Raw genomic sequence first — 27,807 nt, forward strand, 5'->3', positions numbered from 1 at the left:
TGTTCTTAAGTTTGATCTGACATGCTACAGATGGTACCAGGGGGGCGTTCCAGCCCGGACTCGAACCCTTCTCGAGGACTCGTGAGACCGGGGACTCGGTGGAGGTGTCACCTGAGAGGCACAGCCGAGGGAGAGACATGTGGCGCAGTGTGCGCATGTTCGTCAGAGGCGGAACTGCTGAGTGCAGCAGGCAGCGGAGTCCTGCTCGGTTCGTCTGACAGACATGGAGCGTCGGTGCTAGCGGCGGCGCGTGCGTGTGCGTGTGTGTGTGTGTCTCCGTCGGACCGGTCAGTACACGGGGAGGGTTCGCCCGTAACGTCGACAGGAGCTCCGCGGGAACCGGAATAACATGGTGAGTCGGCGCGACTTCATCGGTTCAGGGAGGCAGGGGCGAGATGCTAAGCTAACGCTAGCAAGGTGTATGGTTTCAGGAAGTCTCCACCTGTGCCACCTTCACCTGGCTTCTCTCAGCGGAGCCTGACGAGCTAACAGGCCGCCTAACAGCAGGCGGGGGGGACACAGTCCCGTCTCTGTCCCTGCATCCCCCCCCGCCCCAGGTATCACATACAGTCACCTAAAGGCACCCAGCACTGTTTAAATGGACGAAGAGACATGATTGTTATTCCAGGTCTGAATAACTGTCGAGCTTCCTCGGGTTTAGCGTCAGACTTTAGTTTGTGTCAACAATGCAGGGGGCTGCTATTAGCTTCCTGCCAGCAACTACAGTTTGTTCATTTTAATATCACTATGTTAGATTAGAGTACACTTCAACTGTTAAATTGTTGAATGTTAATAATCGGCCCAATTTTCAATAGTATCGTCACAGTACAGGGTTAGAGGGATGTGACCATATGTTCAGTGTACATTGTGTTCAGAAAGTATTCAGAGCTGCTTTCTGTTTATTTGCTGCTGTCGACCGTCTCAGCTGATTGGTTATTGATGAGGATGGGTGTTGGGATGAAGAAGGACCTACTGTTTCTACTGGTGTCCCTGATAATAAGATGAAGGTTGTTACGCTTATACTGGGTGAAGTGTAGTGTCCTCAGATTATTTGAGTTGGTAAGCATGATTTAAGTTCTGTTTGTGCATTTTATATTTGTGAATGGATGATTATTTTTTATTATTAACTATGAAATATATACATATGACCATGAGGAACCCTATATTTGCTCCTAGCATTTGCATTAGCCTTGCCTGTTATGCCTGAGGGCAGAGGGACACTACTGCAAAAAATGTTTACAGTTGAAATGCAATCTTACTCAGTAAGTGCTCCACAGATACTTAGGCATTACACTTCTTTTCTTTTAAAATGTCTGGTGTAACCTGCAAGACTGCATGTGTTAATAGCCGGTAGGAAAATGTCCTTCTGTAGCATCCCTAGCTTATACCCCAAGACATTTCCAATGGCAGATCATAATAATAATAATCATTATCGTTATTATTAGTGTCATCATTATAAGTATTTGGGCAGCAAAACTGAAAACTCTAATCCACTTGATGCCTTTGGTCAGCGTGGGAAAAGCTTATGTCTCAGGCATTGCAGGAGTTGGCTCTGTGCTGTGATGCTGAGGCAGATGGAGCAGGGCTCCAGCAGAGTGCAGTTCGGAGGAGGCGGAGCTCAGCTCCCGGGGGCTCAGTTTAACCCTTGACTGAACAGTCTCAGCAGTGACGGCACCCGGCTACACCAAGCCCAGAGGGACGAGCATGATTCAGCCACCACCCACACAGCTTAAGCAGGCGAAAGTTTTATCCCCGCTGCACTCAAGTCACTTGTGATACCAGTTTGTAATGTTGGCAGTTAGTCTGATAACATATAAAAAGCCAAGAGTCTGAGCAATGCTGCAGAGTTGTCATAAGTCAGCTATAAACACATTAAACTTAGCACCAGCTTGTCACTACTGCACATAAGTGGTCAATAGTGGAGTTGTTGTAAATAACTAATATACATTAGTAGTACAAAGGTCATTGATATCTCTGGTTGAGCCCCAGACTTTTCTGTGTGGAGAAACTTCTTTCTCCACACATGACACTCACACCTGGGGCGCACTAGATGTGTGTCCTGAACTTGTGTCAGGGAACGTCTTGCCTTTTTTAATTTTGGCGCACATGTTTTCAGGTTACACTGCCTGTGTGCCTGCTGCTCTTTAGATAGTTTTCTCCACGTACTGTATGTGGTTCACAGCTAAATAGAAAACGATCTTTCACCACAGTTTCATTGCCTATCTAGCAAATATATAACGTACATAATTATTTTCAACACTTCTCGTACTGTTTCAAAGTGAAATCACTCTAGTGTTTCTGTTGAACAAGATTTTTGTTGTCAAGTAAGGTCTGAATAATGCACAGCTTTGTACCGTAGAGTCCTGGCTTTTAGTTGAGCACATAGGCCTGCTTTTATTCAAGGTAATACAGCCCTCATACCAGAAACCTCATGTAGGAGTTCCACAGCAGGCACCCATCTGTTTGAGCAACAGACGTCCGCAAGATGCAGCAGGTCAGTGATGCAGCCACCATGCTCTGAACACACACCTAGTGTGGCCCAAGCATTAGAATTCGTTTCCCTTCCAGTCCCGGTTGTTCCACGTCTTCAATTTAGAAAATATGGGCACTTTGGCTCTTGGGAACCTTCAGTGCAGCAGAATGTTTTGTAGCCTTACCAAGAATGACACATTACGCTTCTGAGCTCTTCAACCTAATGAAATGGGCTATTTTAGTTTTTTTCTTTTACAGTAGATTTGTGTCACGGTTGCTTTTATTAGATTTTCTTTTATTAGAGCTGTCATAATCAAAGTCACTGCAGTATGTGACCCAGTTTCGATTCACAGCAGCCTGCTCCTGCAAAATTATTACAGCTACAGTGTCAAGTCGAATCGCCATTTATCTTGTCAGAGTATCCTGTCGGAGTGTCCTCCCTCCACATTCCCCAGCTGACCTGTGCTCACTTTACTCTTTAACAATAAACACCAACACTAATCAGAAGTTATTAGGACTCGTTCATTACTTGACGTTTACTTTGTGTAAGTTTGATTAGCTCTAGAATTTATGAGGCACGCATTTAAACTCATCGCAAAAACGCCAACATTCTGTGCAAACGCAGTTCACCTGCCAATTCCAGATGGTATTCAGTACTGTCATGAGAACTATTAAAAAGTAAAGACCTTTACCATCATTTGTAGTCAATAATAGAGCTGGGCGACTCGGCCTAAAACAAGTATTGCTATATTTTTCTGATCATTGAGCAGCTGTGAATCATAGAGGGAACTCTGTGTTTTCACTGTTTGTTTTCACTGTTCTTCAACCAAGTTAATGACCGGCTGCTTCACTTGAACGCACCTTGCACCTCGCACCTCACAACACACACACACACAAGTGTCCACTCTCGCTGGAGTGAACGCCGTTCACTTTCATCATTTGTAAACTGATTAGTTCAGTTCAGCGTTCACAAAGAATATGAACAAACTCTCAATAACCATCTCTGAACTCACGTCAACTCGCTGGGACTCTTCACTTTCTTTCTCTCCATGCTCTCTGAGTCTCTTCCCTACTAGTTCACTCCCCCGCCCCATCCAGAAAACTCTGTATGGGCGGGGGAGTGAACTGTCTCCTGTGAGAGGGGCCTGAGAAGAGAGAGAGCGAGAGAAGCGAAACTCAAAGAGAATGTCATGCTGCTTAAAACATTCATGTGACAATTTACACTCGATGGACGATAAAGTCATTTTATACATTGCATGTGGTAAAAGCCATGATACATCGAGTATATTCGATATATCGCCCACCCCTAGTCATTAATATTGATTACATATCCTTATTTATTTGTACATACGTCGGTATGGAATGTGTATAAATCCTCTTCTCATTCTTCTCCTTGTTTTAAACTGTATCCGTCCCTTTCTGTTCCTAGATGAGGTTCATGCTGCTTTTCAGCCGACAGGGGAAGCTGCGTCTGCAGAAGTGGTACACGGCCACATCCGAGCGTGACAAGAAGAAGATGGTCAGGGATCTGATGCAGATCGTGCTGGCCCGCAAACCAAAGATGTGTAGCTTCTTAGAATGGAGGGACCTCAAGATTGTCTATAAAAGGTAAAAACACTCAATTATAAACTGCCACTCGTTTTTTCTCAGTCATGCTGGGTAGCTGGAAGTGTCAGAGGTGTCCATGTCGGGGATTCCATAATGAGGTACTTTACTTAAAAGAGTTTGTCACCTCATTGGCTGACTGTTATTAGACACAGGCTTAAAAAGAGCACAACCACACAACAGCCAAGAGTTTCTTTTGATATTTGGCCAAAACTTCCATTGGAGCAGCGACTGCTCAGATCCTATTATTATTATTATTATTAAAAACCTATAACAACCAGTACATACTGAATGAATGTCAGGTTCCACTTTGAGTCATGAATTAATTTTGACTGTGTTTTCGTAATGTATATCAAATTACATGCACACATGCACACACATACAAGTGACTGCACTCTAAAGCTGTCACTTTTCCCCAAATCAATAACAAATTGGACACAACGCACAATTCATCTGAATGTTGTCGAATTAGGTTGAACACTGACATTTTTCTGTTTGTCTATAGTGCCTTATCTGTCAGCCTGGGTGGAAAGCTTAGTTGAAAAGTAAGCCGGAACGGGAAAGTCTATAGCCTTATTTTTGTTCGTTACTACATGTGTGGTAAAGAACCTATAATAATTCCACACACTGCTTCTCAGATAAAGTTTTGTGTCTTTGCTTGCTTGCGTCGTCATTAAGCAAAACAACAGAACATTACTAGCTTACTTAACTAATAGATCCAGAAGGCATGCAATAGATCAAGCTGATAATCAACACCCTCTGCTAGATCACACGGCAAACTATGTACAAATTTGAATTAAAAGTGACAGCCCCACTGTTCTGCTTTGGCAACAGGAAGAGAGGACGATGTTAGATACTGTTCATTTCTTGGCTTATATTTTGAATATACATGACTAGGGCTGCAAATACAGTGGAAACCGCTTATAGTATCACATTTGTCCTGTGCCAAAATGATCATTATAAGCGGTTGATTACAATAACCAAATTGCATAGCTTCTGTATGACGCAGAGAGGAGCAGTAAATTACTGACATAGCCAGTGAAAACTGTCACATATAACTTTTATTGTCCAAACATGTATGTAGAGACCCAAAATGAACACTGTAAGGAGACTACCTGATCACTATAACCAAAATATTTACAAAGCATTTGTATAGGAACAATTCTGTCCCAAGCTTTTTGATCCATATCCATAAGGCTTGATCACTATATCCGTGATCACCATAAGCCGTTTCCACTGTAATTATTTTCACCCTCTCACTGAAGTTCCGGTTGGTTTCCCAAATGATAATTTTGTCCATACATTTTTGAAAAATATGAATAATATTATATATTTCTCAAAGCCTAAGGGGACATAGTTAAAATGTCTTCTTTGCAAAATACCTGCTGTTAAATCATTTTAGCTCTGTAGACAGGTCTGATGTGTGTGTGTGTGTGTGTGTGTGTGTGTGTGTGTGTGTGTGTGTGTGTGTGTGTGTGTGTGTGTGTGTGTGTGTGTGTGTGTGTGTGTGTGTGTGTGTGTGTGTGTGTGTGTGTGTGTGTGTGTGTGTGTGTGTTGGGTAGGGTAGAGACCAACCTAAAGGCCAAACACAACCTGACAAGGCAGTGCTGTTAATCTAGGTAAAGGAGGAAAAATGTCTGTGCAGATGTTAACACAATTTAGGCAGCAGCCTGTAAATAAGTGTCTTATTGTTTATTTAATGGTAATACTTTCACTGGGAACTGTCACACAATTAATTTTATTGGTTATTTTTCCTTTACTAAGTTAATTGCCCTTAGACTTGTCCTGACGCACAAAATGGCGGCGAGTGCTATAATTTAATATTATACTTACTTGTTTAACTACTTAAAACACTACACTGTACTTAAGTTCATCTCACAGAGACCAACAAAAGTTGAGTAGCTGAGTATCGTTATATTTTAGGTGGGTGGACAAGGTTAGACCCTGCATTCTTTTTTCATCGATCTAACCATCTAACCACACACACACACACTCACATAAGTGAGTCAAGGCTCAGTACTGTGAGCAGAATGCAGAGGTGGACCAGCAAAACAAAGAAGCTATCGGCCTGTGTCTGTGTGCGCATGCGTGCGTGTATGTGTGGGTTGCTAGGTGGGTGATGTGTTAAGGGAATTCCTGCAGTGGAGACTGAGGGAACACTGCACTTGTAGTAGAGGATCTGCTGTTCAGCGGAAATCTCCTGTTTGCCTTTTCTCACAAGCCTTGGATTGCTTTTAAATTAAATTCCACAGTTTACATATTTATATTATATATTTATACTGTTGCCAAATTTGACAGTTGCATTTGGTCTTCGAGTATAATTTGTATAAATATATAAAATGTGTATTATCATAAATTAAAGTAATTTTGTGCTTTTGGATATTGTGATAGGCATTTTGTTGTTTTCTAATGTTTTGTCGACCAATTATTTATTTGGGAAGGTAATCAGTACATGAATGAGAACAAATAAGTGTCCCCAGTTGCAGCCTTAAGTGAGAGTTTAATATTGTATCTAAACAGCTTATTTTAACAAGTTAACACTGTATAGAGGGGTCTCAGGTCATACTGCCAAGATTTTCAGTTGCCATTCTGCCACTCTGTTTTGCCAGTTCGTTTGTCTAGGCTAGAGTGAAAGCTGTCAATCAAACTTTGGATGCACAAATCAAATACAAACATTCAGACCGTGAGAGCTGTGAATCCCTTATAATCTGAGAGAAAACCTCCTGTATTTAGCACAACAACTAGCCTAAATGTTCATTTGAGGATGCTGTGTGATGCTGTGAGGGCTTAGTCATAGGCTAATATGGCTTCAGATTTATCAACATCCAGACACTTATTATTGTAAAAAAAAAACTGTCTGCGTATTTGAAAAAATCGAATCAAAATCAATATCGTCTTACTTTTTCAATGATTTTTTAAATTTCTGTATTTTATAATCGTTAAGTGTGGTTGCTGATTGTACACTTGGGAGTTGATGGTTTCCATATCAGACTTCAGACAGGATCTTGTCCAACGTGTTTAGTTTGTATAAAGATGAAACAGGCGGGCAGAATGTCCACTCATAGTTTAGAGAATCAGGGTTGAAGTTGTTGAGGGTAGTTTTTATGTAAACATCAAAATGGGAAGTTGAGAACGGCACACTGCTTTGTGTGTCAACAAAGACAAGCTCGTGAGTGACGTTCACTTTCGCTGGAGTGAACGTCATTCACGTTAACGTTCATCATATGAAAACTGATTCGTTCAGTTCATTGTTCATGAAAAATATAATTGTTCATGCATAACACTGTACAGGGAGCCACTGAGGAGGGGCTGAAGAGCCGCATGCGGCTCCAGAGCCGTGGGTTGCCGACCCCTGGGTAAGAGTTAGTGGCCCGAATTGGAAAAGATCAGATTTAATGTGACTTGTGCTGTCCACACAGTCAGGAAAAAAACAGACCTTAGATATGAGGGGCACTTGAGCCTGCAGTCTGAATGTAGCCTTGAGTCTCTTAATTTATCACTGGTGTGTTTTATCTGAAACACACAATAAACCTATTGGATGACCATCTCCCATTCCCTTTAAAAACCAAGTGTGCTTGACCATCTGTGTGTGTTTAATGCAGTGTGTGCTCATTGTGCACTCAACTATGTAGGCGCATGTTACTGTCTTCATGAAAAGCTTCAAAGGGATAGAAAAACACTCATTATCTACTCACCACTATGCCGATGGAAGGGTGGGTGAAGTGTGTGAGTCCACAAAACACTTTTCTAGTTTCAGGGGTAAACAGCGTTGCAGCCAAATCCAATACAATTGAAGTAAATGCCTCCATACTGCTCCTATGGTGTCATGCAAGTGTCCGTAAGCCCCAACATTCAAATTCAACTTGAAACACCGTCATTTACACCATGTCTTTAGCCTAAATATCTGCTGTAGTCCTCTTAGTTACTGCTGCAGCAACTTCAGCTATCGCGAGTTCTTGCGAGAATCGTGAGTATCGCGAGACAAGATCAGCGAGTTACTGCTGAGTGAATTTTCCTTTTTGGGTGAACTATCCCATTAAGATATCAGTGAAATACTGTGTCACTGGCTTAAGACAAGGTTTATATGAAATGGTTTTCTGTTGCCTCAAGATGGCAATGCGCCTGAGCACACCTTATTTTACGATCATGGGCGCTCCAATGGGTGAAAGTGCAACGAGGATACTGGATGTGAAATGCAAACTGTGTCAGTCTGAAACAAACAAAGATGCTTTGTGCAGGGTGTAACGTTGGGCCCTGTATGTTTACATTTGTGTTTTTGTGAGTTTCAGTCATGTGTTGTGTTATTGTATTGATATACTCTTCTTGTGTGTGTGTTTCTTCATGCAGGTATGCCAGCTTGTATTTCTGTTGTGCAATTGAAGAGCAGGACAATGAGCTGATCACACTGGAAGTTATTCACCGCTTCGTAGAGCTGCTTGATAAATACTTTGGCAGTGTAAGTGATTAATCTCTAAATATCCCTGTGTTGTTCCTGGTCTGTTTGCAAGCTCTCTGTAGTTGATTTCACAGTTGAGGAATTCACTGTTCCTTCCAAACCCTATTGCCCAGTCCTAGTTTAGAGCAAGGATCCTACAGTCAAACATGTCTAATTCAGGTCCCAGGTCTGTTTAACATGATGTGTAATGCCGAAGTGGATCTAAGAAGACCAAGCCGTGATCAGACAGCACTCATCATGATGGAGCTGTTGTGTGTGTGTATATTAACAAACAATAATGATAAGCAATACCTACTGCTTATCAAAAGTCGTTTTTGGGGTCTCTCCATAATTTCTAAGGCCTTGACCTTACAATGTAAAGTGATAATGTATGTAATGATTTGGCGCTATACAAATAGCATTGAATTGAATTTTATTATCCTTGATTTATCAAAGCTGATTCCAAATTAGTTCCACTGTGACCTTTTTCAATCTGCAGGAAGTAAGAACAGAAAACCTGGATGCGTTGTATGTGAAGACTTTTCCTGCAGCAGGAAGCATGAATGACCTGTGTTTTGCTTTGTACAGGTGTGTGAGCTGGACATCATCTTTAACTTTGAGAAGGCGTACTTCATTCTAGATGAGTTCCTAATGGGAGGAGAGATCCAGGACACGTCTAAGAAGAGCGTCCTCAAAGCCATCGAACAAGCGGACATACTGCAGGAGGTAAGCTTGGCTTCAGGGGTTTTATCCACCACCTCCGTCAAGAACGGTTTGATTTCCTTTCCTGATTCTGTCAGTTATCAATCAATCCGATGTATTAGCATAGCCCATATTCACAAATTCTCAGTTGCCTCATAGGGCTTATCGAGGTGTGACATTATGTGAGCAGATTATCACAAAACATCTGGTAAAAAACTATTCCATGGATCTGTAGGAGCGCACCCAGCTACAGCAAGGTGTCATGAAGCCTTGTTGTTTTCTCTCTCTCTCTTCGGGTTTCTCGAGATGTCTCAGGAACGCCCTCAGGGAATTTCTTCAAATTTAATACCAGTGTTCTCTTGAAAGGATAAAGTGGTTAGATTTTGGTGCTAAAAGTAAAAAAAATTCAAGGTTACTAACAAACAAACACATTTTAACTCAATAGTTGTTTGATAACGTGACAAATTTTCAGATAAATATCTCACTGGATAAAATTGGCATTTTACAATCAAAAGGTCAATGTCATTGTGACATAATACTCTACGAAACCATTTCTCTGTCGATAATTCAACACAGGAGGGAAGATTGTGACCATATTAACTGCAGTAAACTGAGTGGTTGCTGGAGGCCAGAATTCTAAAACCCATCATTGATCTAATTTGCCTTTTTAGATCATCTTTTGCTTTAACAGATGCAGTGCGAACACAATCATTCTAATTCTCTTTCACAATCCAGACACAGTGTACTCGGTATGTAAGTTCCGAGGTGTGAAACCCAGCCTCAGGTTATCATTTATTGAAGCTGTGGGAGGAACGTGAGAGCACCACGGTCTCTGGCCTGACTGATGTCGTGATTCGTGTCTGTACCTCTGAGAGCTAGCACGCTGAATATAATGTTGACTTAATGACTAAATATAATGATGTAAAAAGTGTATACGTTCTTTTTTTCATTTTCATATTGTAACTGAGTAATTCATTTTGATGTCTCTGTGTTCCCCTCTGCAGGAGGACGAGTCTCCCAGGAGTGTGTTGGAGGAAATGGGCTTGGCATAATACACAGCGTTGTTGTGAGAGATTATAGATACTAAGGTAGAGAGCTGGATGTGAGGGGATGGGGCAGCATCTGGGATTGCACTGTCTTGGACTGACTGACTGGCTCTGTGTATCTGTGGCTCTGGGGACTGATGTTGAACCAGGGAAGAGACACAGTTAAGAGTGGAAGAACCTTACATTGCATTGACAGGCCCTAAAGCTCTGTGTGTGTGCGTGTGTGTGTTTGTGTGTGCGTGCGTGTGTGTGTGGATGTGTCTGTGTGTGATGTAGGCATAGGGTGGAGGTAATGAGTTACACTTAAACTAATATGTGGCTTTGGGGGTGGGGTGTTTTTATTTAAAAGGAGGGAAGTGGAGTTTGTCTTTGCTGTAAGTAAGTAAAGATAAGAAGCCACAGAGGAAACTGCTGTCTGAGTCACTATGAGGCAGGTTTGCAGTTTGACTGAAGAGAAGCAGGTTGAACTGTCACATCTTGTCGAGAATAATCGTGAGTTACTCTGATTGTGGACTGGTCATTAGACTTGTGAGACAGACAAAAAAGGAGGACATCACTGAAGTGGTGAGTTTGATGTCGCTCTACATGTTTTTCTATTTTAAATAATTCTCATGAAAGATCAAAACCAGCAGTGAGTTTGTGCAGCCCTGAACACTTTAACATCCCTCCTCTGTCTGTGGCTCTCAGCCACAAATTCACTGATTCCTACGTAGGAGGAAAATCTTAAATAACAACAGCTCATAGATATATTTTTCCAAAAGGTTCAGCAATTTCCAAAAATGCTACAGGGGAATGCTGTAGTTTTAACAATTATTACTAAAATAGGAAAAAATAATCAATTTGTTGGGGACTACTGTATTTGCAGTGACTGATTAATTCATATTTGTGGCAGCAGGATGGTGTGTGTGGGAACATGTAAACTACAGTGCCTGTTGTCAATGATGGAAAAGGTCACCTAATGGAGCAGTGTGTTACTCTTGGGAACAATGGAGCTCTGTGTCTCTGAGGAATGAGCTATATCGCACAAGTGAACACGAACTGTTTAGTATCACTTCATTATCAGCTTTGACCTGCACATGAGATCTGTTGACGTTGAGAAAAATGTAGAATATCCCCAGATGTTTAAAGTAAAATTCTGTCAATGCAGTCCTGTTTTGGTAACCATGATTTGCCATGATTCTTGTTGGTTATGGTTATGTAATAATGTACAAAATAATTGACAAACTGTGCAATCTGCAGAACATACAGGATGGTCATTGTCGCCCATTTCCATTTATTACAGCAGAACTTGTGCTCAAATCATTTATCACCTGAAGTTTTCTCTGTAGTTTTAAGTCTGGGAGATTTATATTATAGTTTTATCCCTTGTTCCTATCAGCTACTCCAAAGGACAACCAAACAGATCCCAAATTTAACTATTTAACGTGTTTCTGAATTGCCAGTTTGGATGAGAAACACAGTGCAGTGCATCATGTTGTAAAAGTGCAAATGCTAATGATCACTATTCCATTCAGATGTGAAGCAGGAAGTAGCTCTGAGGGAGGACGTGGACATTGGGGCGATAACATTCACCTTCATTCTCTTACATCAGAAAGCCATATGAAGTCATTGTATCCTCAGAACTCAGCAATGCAGAGATGTAAGAGCAACATGATCATAACCGACAGGACTCAGGGCTATAACTACGCCATCAGACAGAGTTTGGTTTTGTATTCTTCCATTTGTGATTGGCCCATCTCACCCAACACACTCGGTGAGGAAGTGCATTGTGGAATCGTAAATAATGAACCAAAGACGGAGCCTGTTCACACATGAGCCGTTCAAATGTACCGCGAGTGGACTGATGTACCAGATGAGATGGAAAGGTCCAATCTGTCTTATGCAATTTTACAAGGTGCAGCTGAGAATCACATTCCACCAAGTTTTCCTCCTGACAGCAAACACTGGTGGATGAAAAGAAGCAAGGTTCAGTGTTGGAGTTGGGACTTGACTTTGTCCCGCTGGCAAATCACCTGATGATTGAATTCAACGATATTGTGCGAAAATGGTCTCACATGTTTCTTATGTTCCCCTAAATATTTTTTACAATGTTTTTAATTATTCATCTCACTGTGCAGTTTTATTGGTGTTGGTAATCTAAGTTTGATGTGTTTTGTGAAATTCAGGATGAGCTCCCAATGCTATACCAATAGAAGTAAAGGAAAACAAATTATTAAAATGTTGCTATTTCTTTGCAAGCCGTCGTATTCATGTTCACTTATCTTATTTCCTCAGACAAGATGAGGTCTTTAAAAGCAAAAATGTGTCGCAGGAAGTGATGTGTCAGCAAATATTCACAAGCTTACATCAATAAGTCGGGAATTAATGATCATTTAAGTGATTATTTCTTATCCTGTGACCATTTAGTGAGACTTTCTGCTGCCGAAATCTCTATTTACTCTGACAGTGCCGGTACTGTAAATACTGTCATTATTTATTTATGTTTCTAAAATAGGGTCCGGTGTTATGGTACTATAGGAAATATGTATCATCGCTCATTTTATGCAACTGAAATGGTCAAAAAAATCTTCGCTAAAAATGCCTGTCAGCTATATCACTATAAGCTGCCATTTTCTAGGGTTTTGCCACATTTTCCCAATCCTCTGTAATTCGATGTTTGTCATTACACCTGGATATCAATTATACAACACTCTCAGGAGCTTTGTCTCATTTTTATGAGAAAATAAATTTGATTTTCACTCATCAGATTCCTTGGTTACAACGTCTCTAAATTTGTAAAAGACTGTTGGAAGATGATGGATGGTGGAAGATTTTAGTGAAGCTCAAAGTTTGGTATTCTTCTCTCCGGGGCTTTGCTGCCTTCCTTAGAAAGCTGTTGGTTTTAAGACTAAATGCAATACAGAGAGGATGGAGTTCAAAGATTTGAATGTGTGAATAATCCTTCAGATAATAATGATGGTTGGAGTTTGTGTTTGTGGGTCAGGAAACTTTCTGTTGTGGCAGTCAAATCCTCAGCTGTTGCCATGTTCAATCCTGTTTACCCTGTGGTTAAATCAGTAAATATTGTGGTGTCTGAAAATAATCCTATTGCTCATCATGAAAACCCAATTTAAGGCTGCATATGAAAGTACTATATAACACTGTTGTTGTATTGGCTTGTCACTGCAACAGTGTCCTCTCCAGGAAAGTGCTACACCCTCAAATGACCTCCCATCTTTACGCCTTAAAAGTCCGAGGGCGGGGTTTCTCTGCTGAACCCTGATTGTTCGTCCATATAGTAGACATACGCACACATTGGTGTAATTCGTGACCATTGGATGATCGAGATCGTCATAACGACAACCAATCAGTTTCCTACAACATAGCTGGCTTTCATGGTAAAGTGCTAGGCTAGCTGTCCATGCAATAATAAGTAAAGTACACAGGAAATTGACTTTACAAGCAGATACCATATACATACCAGGTTCACCAGCTATTTCAGCCTTCCAGGCTCATTTAGACATATCATGATTTGATTGGCTGGTTGCCTGTGCTGCTGCTAGAAGAGTTGAGCTTCTCTAAACAACTACCACATTGCTATGCAATCAAAGTCAAGCAGCGGAACCATAATGACGTTCGACAACACATGACATCACCACGTTCACAGTTGAGGAGCAGCGTCTCTTTGGAACCCTCCAGTGTGCTCATTCAGCTCCTTAAGGCCTTAACATGTGATCTGATTGTTTTTTCTCCACTGTTAGAGAGGATGATTCACAGTATCTGCCTGTAGAACAAGTGAAAAAGATGGCCATGGACATATAAGACTAAAAATATGTTGAGTTATGATCGGCTGCAAAACGATACGTGGACCAGCGTTCAGGAGAAGTGAATGCAAATCAGAATTTTGATCGAAACTATTGTCTTTGTGTGACCTTGAGGGCCTTCATACGTTTTATACAGTACACCATCTAAAGGCAAACATGTCTCTGCTCTCATAACCTCCTGCCTCCCTGATCTCCTCCAACAGTCTAGTTTCTCTGTTGTATCTTTTTAGTCTCTCTGAAGTCATTTGTCACTGCACTCTGTTGTTCACGCATGACACAATGAATGAGATTCAGACTCTGCCTCATGTGGCCACTTGCGGTATGACGTGATAGTGGTTTGTTTCCCAAAGTTCCAAAACCAATGGCGCAGAGTTCCTGCTGTTCCACACTCTGACAAGCTCTTCTCTTGAAGCGTGCCGATCCCTTGATCCTCGTCCCTGCTTCCTTTTCATTGGAGTCCGCGCCCACTTTAAGATTTTTTACCTGACTAAGGTTGTATCATTAATCTCTTATGCAATGCCTTGCAATGAATGTTGTAATTTTCTTGTTTGGAAATGAATTCAAACAGAGTGAAGATTTTGAATTTGAATCTCCTGTTAAAGGTTTTTTTGGTTCTTTTGAGGAAGATGAGCTGGCGTGTGGTGGGGCCCTAGTGTAGGAAGGCTAAAGGGACTCAATGTGTGAATGTAATTTTATAAAGAAATAAAACATTTTAAGCTAAATCAAACCTTTTGTTCCTGATGTGTTGTCAAATCAGCAGGTACTGCACATTAAAATATGTTCCACAACACCAGTTGTCTCCTAATTGTTGCATAATTCCAAATGTTTTATACACACATTTTTGTGATAAGGACACACAAACTTAACCCACATCTATTGGACACCTTCCTTAATAATTCATATCAAGTGGGCTGGCAAGTCAGTCTGATACAGCATTTTAGCCTTTTGTGGCTGTCCCCCCCAAGCATCAGTTATTTTTTTCAAAATGCCTAAACCCTTTTAACTTACAGAAGTGGCTGAGAAGAAATCCCAATATGCATCTAACAACACAACGCCTACACATTTCAACAATGTCCCAGGAGATAACAGCGGGAAAGAAATGAATGCAGAGTAAGCATGCAGTGTTGCATCACCAGTTTAAGCAAATCCCTAATATTTTACAAGCAGCAGTGTAACATGTGCACATATACATGTGCCTCTATTGCCACCGCTGAGTAAAATACTCTGTAAATTTAAAACTAGGCTTTTTATAAACATACATGTGTTAGAAATTTCAAAAATTGGATTCAAAGATTTGAAAATAAGATCTGAAATATTTGCTTTGTCCGTTTCAGAATAGAACATAGAGTATGCTCCTTTCATCACATTATACATCAGGGGGTTTACTGCCAAGTTAGGTAACTGTTACCATCAGAACCTTTCCAATGGATACAACTCAGACCTTCAGTGAAAAAAGGTCTTCAATTACAAAGACACAACATTGTTCACTTTGGAATTAAAGCCACCTTGAAAACCCACAACACCTTTTTGGGCTCATTTGCACAAACACATTGGTGAGTATTTTGAGCAGTAACATTTACAATTATATCACAATAAAGTCAGTTTCAATCCTGTCAAAGAACAAATGAAAATCAATCAATCAATCAATCAAATTTTATTTGTATAGCCCATATTCCCAAATCACACTTTGTCTCATAGGGCTTTAACAAGGTGTGACACCCTCTGCCCTTAACCCTCAACTAGAGGAAGGAAAAACTACTAAAATGTTTGGGAGAGAGCAAGTTATGTGCTTAACTTGATCCTGATTACAGAGTCGGAGAACTTTTTCTCAGGCCCAAATATAAACCATTCTGAGATTATACCCAGCAAACATTAAGATGTTGAAAAAATGTTAGAATGATGTTGTCAGGGGTTGAAATATAAAGTCAAAATTAGAACTGAACCAGGATGAAATATAATCAATCATTGAATTTGGACAGTTGCTTGTCCTGCAAACATAATTTAAATTGAAAAAGTACTTTATAACCCTTTTTATAGGAAGAGTTTGAATTTCAGTTCAGACTCAATGGGTGGAACGGACATACAGACATCCGATTCAAACATGAACTGATGTGAGAGAAATGAGCCGTCCAAATTAACAGAGATCGGACAAAGTTGGCCGAAATGCTTGAATCAGATGGTCTGTGATGATCTGACAGTAGTACTGTTCCAGCTGGTCCTTAAGTACTGCGACAGGTGGGGGGGGATTGCTGAATAAGATGCAGGTTTTGAAGAGAGTTGGCCAGCAGCACCACATTATACAGGAACTGAAGCAGAACAGGGACAAAGTAGAGAACACACTTCCAGGCAAAGATCCTGTTGAGGTGCCAACACTCCTGAAAGTAAGGGTATGAATGTACACCTGCATATCATTTAAAACATGTGTCAGGTGAAAGGTTATGTCATAGACCTGTCGTCAATCCCCGGGTGGATGCCTCTCTCTCCCCTTAGCTTTCTCTCTCTGTCTGTCTCTATCTCTCTATCTTTCTCTTTCTCTATCTTTCTCTATCTTTCTCTTTCTCTATCTTTCTCTATCTTTCTCTTTCTCTTTCTCTTTCTCAATCTTTCTCTTTCTCTTTCTCTTTCTCTATCTCTATCTTCCTCTTTCTCTTTCTCTTTCTCTATCTCTATCTTCCTCTTTCTCTTCCTCTTTCTCTTTCTCTATCTCTATCGCTATCGCTATCTTCCTCTTCCTCTTCCTCTTTCTCTTCCTCTTCCTCTTCCTCTTTCTCTTTCTCTATCTCTTTCTCTTTCTCTTTCTCTATCTTTCTCTTTCTCTATCTTTCTCTATCGTTCTCTTTCTCTATCTTTCTCTATCTCTATCTCTATCTCTTTCTCTTTCTCAATCTTTCTCTTTCTCTTTCTCTTTCTCTATCGCTATCTTCCTCTTTCTCTTCCTCTTCCTCTTTCTCTTCCTCTTCCTCTTTCTCTATCTCTATCTCTCTCTCTCTCTCTCTCTCTCTCTCTCTCTCTTTCTCTCTGCAGGTGTATCTGACTCCAGAGCTGCAGGATTTAGAAAACAACAACTATTATTATTATTATTATTATTATTATTATTATTATTATTATATAAATTGTTGCATCTTTACATTCATAATTAACACTCGTGTTGTTTTCATGATAACAACTGGTCTGTCAGAGCTGAACCCTGATGGAGCTGCTCCTGGTCTCCTCTCCGCCCCTGACAGACAACAGATGAAATGCACATTCATTCAGCTGCCCGTGTTCATTCAGCAGCCCCAGCACTGCAGCTAATTGGCTCCACCGAAGAGGGGGGTGGGGGGGAAGGGTGGGTGCGTGAGGGTTTGCTGAGAAATCTTATGAATGAAACCCAGCCTGGTGACGTCAATGGGGACCGTTTGACGCATGAATCACGTGAGCCACGAGGGTGGCGGTATAAAAGAGCCGCAGCCGCTGCCCGTGGTCCTGAAGACAGACGAGCAACACGCGGGATCCTCGGGAGAGACGCGTAAGGAGAGACACCGCAACTCGGCAACAAACAAACAACAACAACAGCAGTGACGACACGGAACATTAGACAACAACAACGGCTGTGAGCGTGAGAGCTGGCACTTGTAGCAGATCGGAGGCTGACGTGACGAGGAGGGGGACCTGGAATCCTCCCACGCAACTGCAAGTAAGTGTCAACTTGAAGCGACTTCTCTTTCTTCAGAGGGAAATCTGATTATTATTACTGAGAATTTTTAAAACATCTCTAGTGTTGTTTATTTATTTTTTTTGTTTACGTGCAGAGTTCTTTTCACATAAAAAAAAAAAAAAACGTGCAGAGAAGGGGGACCTTTACTTTGATTGTTGGGCTGCAGGAGATTAAAAAATCCATTTAGATGTATGAGATATGACTTGTGACATCTTTTATTCATCACATGAATTCAATTCAACAGCTTTTTACAGTCAATTGTTTATAGACACGCAATTATTATTTGGTTGCATGATTTGCATCTCACGTGGAGGGTGAATCTATTGTTTCATCGACTTGTCATATTCCTTTGTTTATGGTTTATGGTTTATGGTTTATGGTCACCACAGAGGTAGACCTCTTCCCCCAAAATCGTCATCATCATCATCATCATCATCATCATCGTCATCATCATTATCATCATCATCATCATCATCGTCATCATCGCAATTACCGTTGCATCCTGCCCTCATTACGTTGACTCACTTTGCCAAAAATAACCTGAGTGAAAAAGGAAGTAAATGACACTGCTCTGTGTACATGAGTGACATTAGGGTGCAGTAATGCTGACAGAAAAAAAGGTTAGGATACCACAGAGATGATGACAGATCCTTTGACGTATCCAAATGTCTTCATAATACTGACGCCCCTGTCGGTTGGGGGATATTACACTGTCTGTGTAGGAGGGGGAGGGGGACTCCCCTGCTTTCTGCTGATTCCTGCCCCCCCCCCCCCAGGAGCCGATTATTCATCTGCCTTGCTCGTTTAAAGTGTAGTGTGATCTGCTTAGGCTGGAAGCCCACATGCGCAGCAACATGTGACAGATGCACCCAGCCAATTCAGTTTGTACATAGAACATTCGATCAGTCACATTAGATGCTGTGTATGTTAATAATTCATTATATTGCACATCGCACTTCACACATCCCCTGCATTTTGCCTCGCCTACAGAATATGCCCTACTCAACCAGTCTGTTGGCCTGGTATTGGCTTTTCCTGTTCTTTTTACATTAAAAAAAAAAACAAAATTCCACTGGGAAATTTTAACACATTTCATCCGTAAACAAATATTTTAAAAAATATATAAACTAACCCAGCAGTGAACATCCCTGCACTTGTTGCAGTCATGAATTGAAGATTCAAGCAGCAGCGTCAGGAGCTGTCCTCGGTGCTGAGCTCCATCAGCAAAATGGCATTCCAGTGTCGCAGCAGTGCTGCCTCCTTGTCCCGAGGAGGCACATCCCTGCATGTGTTCATCTCTCCCTGCTCTGCCCACACCTGATCAGCTGCATTAGGGCTTTCCAGTCAATCAAATGCTAGTGCCTTCTTGGTCGTCATTGGCCGAGCACTCAATGACCGCGCGTCGGAATTCCAAATAGAGCATTTGGAATTGGTGGTTTCACATGTGTAATATCACATTTGACAAGAGGAACCAACCATGTCATGGGAGTTTTTGTAATACTATATGCAGCATTGATGCAGTTCATAAACAGTGACCTGGGATTCCATGTGATCCATTATCAGAAGTACAGAATACGTTCTCAATACCTTGCCAAAATACAAAATGTACCTTTTTTGTGTTATTCATGATGTTTTTTGTAGTGTTTATTTATTTTTGTCCTTTTTATGGTCCAAAATGAATGCACAGAGGAAGCATGCATGAACAGTCACTTGATTTAAAGCACCTGCAAGTTTTTTTTTAACTGGTCTTATCTTAATATTGCTGCCTCTTTATGACCTACAACAACCAATGAGAGAATAAGGGAAAAATTGGCTTTTTCTATAAACTATTGTGAATGTCTTTGGATGGGACGGTTTCCCGCAAAGTCACAGCAACGATTTACGACAGTCAGTCTGGAAAAGCCTAGTGTAGGCATCCCATTCCCATTCCAAAATCAAATTACTTACTTATCAAAGTATCACATTTATGTCCAGAACTGGTCACATTTTGGAATCCTTCCTTCCTACGATATCTGTGCATGTCAGCCGAAAGTTAAGATAAGGGGGAAAAAACAGGCACCTAAAGCTCCAGTCTCATAATTGAATGTCAGACATCCTAGTCACTCATCTGCCACCCTGACCTCCACACCCTTACTTTCTGTCACTCCACATAAACACACTACTTCCTGTATTGTTTAATTAATGAGGAGTGGAATTCCTTTTTGAGAAACTGAAGATCTCTTTCTGTCTTCTCTCTCCTCCAGACATTTCTGATCGCCCTTGCTACTCATAGCAGGTCCAGTTCTGAGTGGCCATGACTGGGTACCGTAATGCCTCAAGTGTCCTTACCCTCCTGGTCCTCCTGACAGGGGCTTCCTTCCTCCAACTGTCCAGCCCCAATCCTATCAAAACCCCTGGAGAGATTCATAGCCCATATAGAAATACTCCTCCTGGGCTGATGGTGTCAGGAGATGGGGAAAGAAGGGATGAGGAGAGACGGTCATTAAAGAAAGAAGAGGCAGAAGCAGAAGAGGAGCTCTTTAAAGACGTGGATCCCAAAACACTTGCAGCGGTTTTACTGGAGGCACTAAATCACTCACAAGTAGAGAGAAGGATGGAGGGAGAGGCGCACGAAGGGATAGAAGAAGAGATCAAAGCCGAGAGAGGGGAGGTTAAAAAAGAGGAGGAGTACAGACAAGTGAGAACGATGGAAGGATCCGACCGAGACAGAGATGGACGACAGGAGTTAGAGCTGCTGATGGCCACGCAGGGGAGGGAGCAAGAAAGAGAGGAGGAAGAGGAGAGGAAGAAAGCTCAGGAGGAAGAGGAAAGGATGACTGAAAAGGTGACAAGTCGTACCACAAGTCAGACAGTCCAGGTCCAGACGGAACAGCAGCCCACAAGTCCAGATAGACAAGTGGAGAATGAGAAGGGTGCTGCTCCCCAGCAGGGACCAGCCGGCTCTGAACAAGGCAACAATGAGGAGGAGGAGCAGCTCAGTCCAGAGGAGCTGAGGAGCCTTGAGACCATGATGAAGGAGTTTCCTAGTTTGGACACGGCCACTAAGAGGAATGGGGATTCAGAGCAAAACCAGAGAGAGAGCCGAGGTTACAGTAACCAAAATTACATCATACCAATAAATAAAGGTAGCAACCTTGCCATGTCGAAGAAGAAACTGAAATGGCAGGAGGAGACGCAGAAAGCCCTAAGTCTACCAACATTCAAGGGAGGGAACTTTATGGATGACTTCGAGGACAGTAACTATGGCAATAATGCCGCACAGTCTCAGCCTCCAGCAGAGCAGGAGGGGATGGAAGAAGATGAGCCAGAGGAGGAAAAGGAAGACGAGGAGGTGCTGAGTCCAGAGGAGGAGGAAGTTCGGGCCAAAGCAGAGCAGGAGGAAATGAGGAGGCAGGCAGCAGAGGCGCAGAGAGCCAAGATGGAGGAAGAGAAGTTAGCCGACATCGCCTCAGACATGCTGCTGCGCTACATGGTCAAACAGAATAACGGGAACAAGAAGTACAGTTCATCTCTGTCCAACGCTGCAGAGGACAAGAGGTCTGACGAAGAACAGGAAACGGCCGAGGAGGACGATATCGATCCTCAGACTATTGACAAGCTGATCGAAATTTCCAGCAAGCTACACCTTCCTGCCGATGACGTGGTGGACATCATCAGTGATGTGGAGAAGAAGAAAAAGAAAGACGTGCCACCTGAGCTCACGTCACGTTGGCAACAACCTCTAACTCCCCTGTCGTCTTCGTTCTCATCCAACAACGGCTTCTCAACGTCACCGATTTCCACCAAGCAAAATAGCCCGCCTGTATCAAAGCTATCCTCTCCCGCTGCTAATCTCCTCAAAACCTGGTTCCAGGAGAAAACATCCGCAAAATCACAGGATCGCTGGAGCAAGCCTGTAAACCCTCTGCTGGCCAGTCAAAATCCATGGCCCAAACCTCAGAAGGCTTTGTCGGTCAAACAGGACCTCTGGCGCAAACCCCCCAAGTCTGTTTGGAGTGGCTACCCTTCTTACCCCTTCGTTTACCCATTCTACTACCAGAGGAAGCCCTACCCTGACTACTACCCCTTCTATTATCCAACTCCCCCCAGACCCAAGCCCCGTTACTACCTCCCCAAACCTGCTCTCACCCGCAACAGCTACCTTGGAAATTCTGCGGATGATGCTAACAGGTTCCCCCCCAGGCGTCGTTATTACAGCTGGATCCAACCTCGGCTGAAAACCCCACCCGCAGGAATTCAACAGCAACCCTACTACAGCAGCTACCCCCTCCCGTTATACCCACGCACGTTTCAGCCAATTCCCAAACCACGCTCCCCTCCTCGAATGCCGGTAATCTCTCCTCAACAGAAGCAGACATATTACTCAGGCCTGGCACCGGCAGTGATGAGGAAAGACGATTATTATGTGGCTGGAAAGCAGTCAGACAGCAGCAGCCGTGACGATCTGGAGAAGTACATACAGCAGATACTCCTGAACAGACCACGGATGTTGGACTGAAGCACGGACACGAGCGGGAATAGGGAAAATGGAAAGGAGGAGAGATGAACAGGAAAGAGTGTATTTCTTTATGTTGCTGATTGTTCGGTTTTGTTTTTCACACGTAACAACTTTCTTTCTAATATTTGGGTTGGTTGTTATTTGGACAAGGACAATACAGAGGACCTTTTTTTCCCCAGAAGTAATCTGGATAAAATGAAACTTTGGAGGGGAAATGAAAAGGAAAGATACACATCTACTCTCCTCCTGTGTGAAGGAGGGAGAACCAGGATGAACGCGGTCCGGTGGAAAGCGCGACATGGCAAAGAATTGTATCATGCAAGAACTTCTCATCCAAATTCCCAGCATGACAACTTTCTCCATTTGGACATTTTAATATGCCAACAAAGGAGGATGCTTAAATATCTTGTGATCTGTACCTTTAAAAAAAAAAAAAAAAAAAAAAATCTATTTCAAAGTCAGATGAATCGTAGGTTGTGAAGACGGCTGGTGGAATTTCACTGTAAACACACACAAGAAGAACATTTGTGGGATTATCTCAGGCAGGGAAACATTCTAAAAAGATTTCATAACCCATAATTCATCAGAAAAGAATATGCACAACTGAGCCAAAAGTATGTGGACACCAAACATTATATATATAATATATAAACACAACAAATAGGGGTTCTGACACAGTGGTCATTCATCAGCTACACTTACAGCCTCCGCCCCAAAACCAGACCCACAATTCAGACACAAAAGCTGAAGAGAACACTGATGTGGGGTCATGAGGTCTGGCTCGTCCCAAAGGTGTTGGATGGGGTTGAGGTCAGGGATCTCGAGCAGGACAGTCAGGTCCTTCTCACCAAACTGGGACACCATTTCCTCATGGACATTTTTACGAGTGGGGGGGTATCGCTGAGTTGAAACACAACTTGGCTCAGACAAATTGTCGACACAACATTGGAATCTCTATGAGAGCTAAAGATATCATTGTATGCTAGTGTGGGTGTCCATATACTTTTGGCCATATTATATATATCAACCCTTGGCCAATTCACCGTATAGAAATAAAATCAACATCATACATAAACTGGGACTGGCCTCATGTCAAAGTCACTCCCCTGTTCTTGTCTTTTAAAATGAATATATTTTATGCAAATATATCATTTTGTATTATTTGTATAAAAATGCAGCAAAACAAACCTCATTAGAGGAGCACCTTTTCATTATGCATGGTCACACATACCCACCAAAGCTCTTTATCATGAAATATAATGTACCAAAAAGCTTATTTCATACAAGGGCAGTGGAAGCCACGCTAACACCACTGTAATGGCTCGGATGACTCACCCTTTTGCATAACTTCAATTACCTTGTTGCCATGGCACCCAAACCCTGGCCAAACTCCATACAGTTGACACCTACAGAGGAGAATGCAGAGGTGGAGGCACGCCGTTCTTTTACCAAACAAATGCATTTTAAAGGGGGAGACGGATTCTATATTTTCTATTGTCAATAAAATCCCATGAGAAAAAAAGTAAGATTGTGTTAGTGGCTTTCCACCCCTGACTGTTGCTCTCAGTCCCAAAGCCTGAGACCTCGTTTTTTAAAACAACGCCCCTCTACGGTTGAAAGATACCTGCCCAAAGTGTCCCTTAAGCCCAAAGCTCCCTTCAGCCCAATGTCCCCTTCAGCACAATGAAGACCAGTTTGATGTGATCTCACTTATACATCATTTGTTTTTCATTCATCATCATCATTACCCCCAGAGTCTATTTTTAAATCTTATTTTTTAATCATTTTTCTAAATGTTTCATAATCCTCATTGATACATTTTATACACTTGTAGGTGGGAAAGTTGTTTCCAAATTGAGCAGAAATCTGCTGCCTTACATGTCACTGTGACATTCCGCCCATGGTGCTCTTTATTTGTCTTCTGTGCCACTTGATATCGTCCATGGGAGAGAGGCTGCGACCTCTTCTGTAAATGGGAACCCGATGGGATGATGAACACAAATCTCTGATTCCCACCGAGGATGGGAACAGTTTGCTCATATTCAGCTGAATCTGTTCAAGCCGCAGTTTGTTAATTATCATGAATCATGCATCTCACGGCTCGGGTCGGACGACAGTGTTTTAACAATTATAAAATGTGCAAAAAAAGGACTGTACTGCTGAGATTTCCTTTCTCTTCTTAAATGGCTACTGATGATCAGTAATCAATAAACTGTTCTTTTTCTCCCTCTTCCCTGTTTTTCAAATATGTCACTGGGAGCTGGAGCAAATGTTACTCTTCGGACTGTAGGTGTTGTCTGACCTTTGTGGCCGCCTGTTGCTAAGTGACGAGCAAACCTCAGCATCTGTGTTGCCAGGGCCTGGACAGAATCATGGCATCGACAATCTAGCAGTGAACAAATTAGTCAAGGTCATTCGTCAAACATAAGAAAGTGAACTGAATTGAAGAAACAAAGCTTTTTGTACATTTTGGGTTTTATTGACCTGCTGTTTTTTCGATAAGACTGATGAGGAATTTACAGAATAACAAAGAGAAAGGAAGATAAAAAGGGATGTGGGGGTAAAGTGTCTGCACGTTTCTCTATACTTGCATTTAAATTCTTTTTTCGTACAAGCATCAATTAAAAAAAGCATTAAAAAAATCTTAAAGCTAACAGAAACAATGACATTGGTGTACCGTATGATCAATGTTTGAGTCATGTATGCGGCGAGTATTGTCCATGGTCTTTCTAGATGTACCTTGTTGTAACCATCGTAATAAACATGCGTTTGCTGGATGTTTAGAGGCGCATATCAATGACTACTTTGGCTGCGCGTAAAGAAAGAAATAAAGTCAACTATTTTTATTACCAAAAACGCTTCATTGTGGATACAGATGATTGTATGTGAGTCAGTTATTTCAGGGGCTCATGAACGTGATACAGGAAAAATGTTGAAAACTCACCTTAGTTAAAAGTTACTATTGTATTGGTTAAAAGTAAATGGTAGGTGGTCTGTATTTATATAGCGTTATAACTAGTTTTGTTTCACACATTCATGTATGAATCTATGTGCAGCACTTCCTGCATCACACAGTACCCACACACTGCTGGTACAACCGTCAGGGGCAACTCCGTTCAGTATCTTGCCAAAGGACACTCACACGGCCCATGTTCGGGGAGAATGGGATCAAACCGCCAACGTTTTGGTTTGTGGACGACCAGCTTATACCTCCTGGGCCACAGTCGCCCCCTCTGTAATATGTATGTTACACTAGTGAGTGAAACGACTCTGTGGGACCACTGAGCATTCATATTTTAGGCAATCATCCTGTAATGGATTTTATGAACACGAGAACTCGCGACAGTAACCGCAGCTAGCGTCATTTCTCGCTGATCTCTTGACACACTTCACCCAGCCCTCTATTGGCATAGAGGTGAGTAGAGATAATGAGTGGATTTTCATTTTTCGGTGAACTATCCCTTTAAGCTCAGCGCAGGAAACCCAATTGGAAATGGAAATTCAAAGTGTGAAAATCCGGGCAAGGCAGCAGAAGCAGGAGGAGTAAACACCAGGGAGAACTGGTGTAATTCCCGGAGATGGGAAACACTACGGTGCAGGATGTAAGATCAACAGACGTTAAAGGAAAAGGTTTCAAAATATAAAAGGAGATAATATAGAGTGCTGAGAGTCTGAGGGCGCAGATATTAACTGCCAGTTGCCGCTCATGGCTTTAAATTTAGATGAACCCACAAACAGCTGCTTGTGACCATATCTGACCTGTTTTTGTTTAGTAACTTGCATCAGTAGTCCCTGCACTGTCAATCTCACTGTCACTAGATTGACTATCAGAGTAGCTCCCTCAGTGATGTTCTGGTACAGTGCGACTGACCCAGTCTCCTACGTGGTGAATAGATCATGAAACATAAATCCAATCTATTGTTCAGAATGACAGTCCTCTGTGATCCCTGTGTAGGCTGAGGGCTGGTCAGACGGTAACTAAAGGTATGGTGGAACAGAGAGCAGGATTGTTCTTGCCTTTGAAAATGTCATGCTGCTCAGAGGTGGGGTGTTCAGCAGGGTGATTGGAGGTTAGGGCTGAGTGCTGCGGGGATGTGCAGCCACCCACACAGACCAGTGACCACACATGTAGGTCTGTGTCAGTGTTTGAGAAACACTGAGGTTGTTTGAGAACGAGCCGGCTGATTGAAGGACTGTCGAATTAAGTACGCCATTTCCACCTGAGAGCAGACGTGGGAACTCTCTCTATCTGTGTGTGTGTGTGTGTGTGTGTGCGTGCGTGTGTGTGTGTGTGTCACAGATGCACAAAGATAAAAGATGGAAATGATAAATGGGACATGCATTAGTTGATGAGGCTTTCAAAGCAGAACTGGAGGTAAGGAAGAGACACGGGATTAAAATAAGTATCAAGCTGAGCTGAAATAGAATCAAGTGAAAGGCTGCGGGTAAAAATAAACGAGAAGAGAATGGGGAAGAAGAGAAAGCACAGCAGATGAGAGGGTGAAGAAAAAGTAACACAGGGCTGGGCAGAGGCAGGGTGGGGGGGGAGCGACTGTGGGAGGGGGAGGAGTGGAGTGGTTGATGGTTGCAGCTCTGCCCACGGAGAGGTGCAGTGATTCATGATGTCACGTGGTGAAGACTGGGTGACTCATCCACCAACATCATCATGCAGCCACTGCAGAGAACCAAAACACACACACACACACACACACACACACACACACACTCACACAGTGCACATTTATTAGACATGCATTCAAACCAAAACATTGAACTGATAAACAAACTGGTGAACACAGAGGTTTGGAAATCCTGCACGTGTTACTCATGTTGCTGAGTTTTAAAGTAAAAAGTGATTCAGTTATTTTGTATTTAGATATAAACAGTGTGTGTCTCACTGTAAAATAGAACCAGTCCACCCAGTGTCTGTCTCACTGTAAAATATAACCAGTCCACTCAGTATCTGTCTCACTGTAAAATACAACCAGTCCCCTCAGTGTCTTTGTCTCACTGTAAAATATAACCAGTCCACTCAGTGTCTTTGTCTCACTGTAAAATAGAACCAGTCCACTCAGTATCTGTCTCACTGTAAAATACAACCAGTCCCCTCAGTGTCTTTGTCTCACTGTAAAATATAACCAGTCCACCCAGTGTCTGTCTCACTGTAATATTTACCCACTGAGACATGTCTCTGTTTGTTTTGGAAGGCTAGACTCAACAGGTAGAACATGAAGGTGTTGGTAAAGTCACGCAAGAAAGATTGTGCTGACAAAGCAAAGTGAGTAACCACAGCAGAGAGTGCTCATGAGCTGACTGTACTCAGGGACTCACCAGGAGATGTGCTCGTCAACAAAGAAACGCCTCTCCAGCTCAAATGAACCTGACAGATTGTATTGCTCAGTGGCCCAGTGGCTGAGTGTGGCCCACAAACAGTGAGCCACAGGTTAAATCCAGGTGAGCAGTGAAATGACACATCAAGCAACAACGGTTCAAAGGTCGGCCAAAGCATAACGACCATGAGGTCGTACAGTGATGGCAGAGAAGTGGTG

At 42.3% G+C, this 27,807-nt stretch overlaps 2 protein-coding genes and 1 long non-coding RNA gene across 4 annotated transcripts; 2 read left to right on the plus strand and 1 right to left on the minus strand.

The window, feature by feature from the left end:
* The first annotated feature begins 39 nt into the window (after positions 1–39).
* Positions 40–12,540, plus strand: ap1s1 (adaptor related protein complex 1 subunit sigma 1). Of its 2 annotated transcripts, XR_004616983.1 has the most exons (6): positions 149–352; positions 3,902–4,080; positions 8,425–8,533; positions 9,101–9,238; positions 10,219–11,465; positions 11,800–12,540. XR_004616983.1 is itself a non-coding variant. In XM_034615413.1 (5 exons), the coding sequence occupies exons 1-5, from the start codon at positions 350–352 to the stop codon at positions 10,264–10,266; spliced, it is 477 nt and encodes a 158-aa protein (XP_034471304.1). In that variant the 5' UTR covers positions 40–349; the 3' UTR covers positions 10,267–12,540. The 2 variants fall into 2 exon arrangements, 1 of the variants encoding a protein (XP_034471304.1); XM_034615413.1 differs by having other exon boundaries at positions 40–352; positions 10,219–12,540.
* LOC117779324 lies at positions 11,223–27,526 on the minus strand. The gene is made up of 3 exons (XR_004616984.1): positions 27,385–27,526; positions 19,895–19,903; positions 11,223–11,343 (listed from the first exon to the last, which is right to left on the minus strand). It is a non-coding gene; the product is annotated as an uncharacterized LOC117779324 (long non-coding RNA).
* On the plus strand, positions 17,394–25,114 carry vgf (VGF nerve growth factor inducible). The gene is made up of 2 exons (XM_034615410.1): positions 17,394–17,739; positions 20,004–25,114. Exon 2 carries the CDS (start codon positions 20,054–20,056, stop codon positions 22,256–22,258), a length of 2,205 nt encoding a protein of 734 aa, XP_034471301.1. The 5' UTR covers positions 17,394–17,739; positions 20,004–20,053; the 3' UTR covers positions 22,259–25,114.
* Positions 27,527–27,807: the final 281 nt, after the last annotated feature.

The sequence above is a fragment of the Hippoglossus hippoglossus genome, chromosome 18 (assembly GCF_009819705.1).
Source record: "Hippoglossus hippoglossus isolate fHipHip1 chromosome 18, fHipHip1.pri, whole genome shotgun sequence".
NCBI lineage: Eukaryota > Metazoa > Chordata > Actinopteri > Pleuronectiformes > Pleuronectidae > Hippoglossus > Hippoglossus hippoglossus.

Coding starts and splice junctions, on each gene's coding strand:
- vgf (XM_034615410.1), top strand. CDS start 20,054: ATGACTGGGTACCGTAATGCCTCAAGTGTCCTTACCCTCCTGGTCCTC.
- ap1s1 (XM_034615413.1), top strand. Junction 4,081..8,424: donor CTCAAGATTGTCTATAAAAG/GTAAAAACACTC, acceptor TTCTTCATGCAG/GTATGCCAGCTTGTATTTCT. Junction 8,534..9,100: donor TTGATAAATACTTTGGCAGT/GTAAGTGATTAA, acceptor TGCTTTGTACAG/GTGTGTGAGCTGGACATCAT.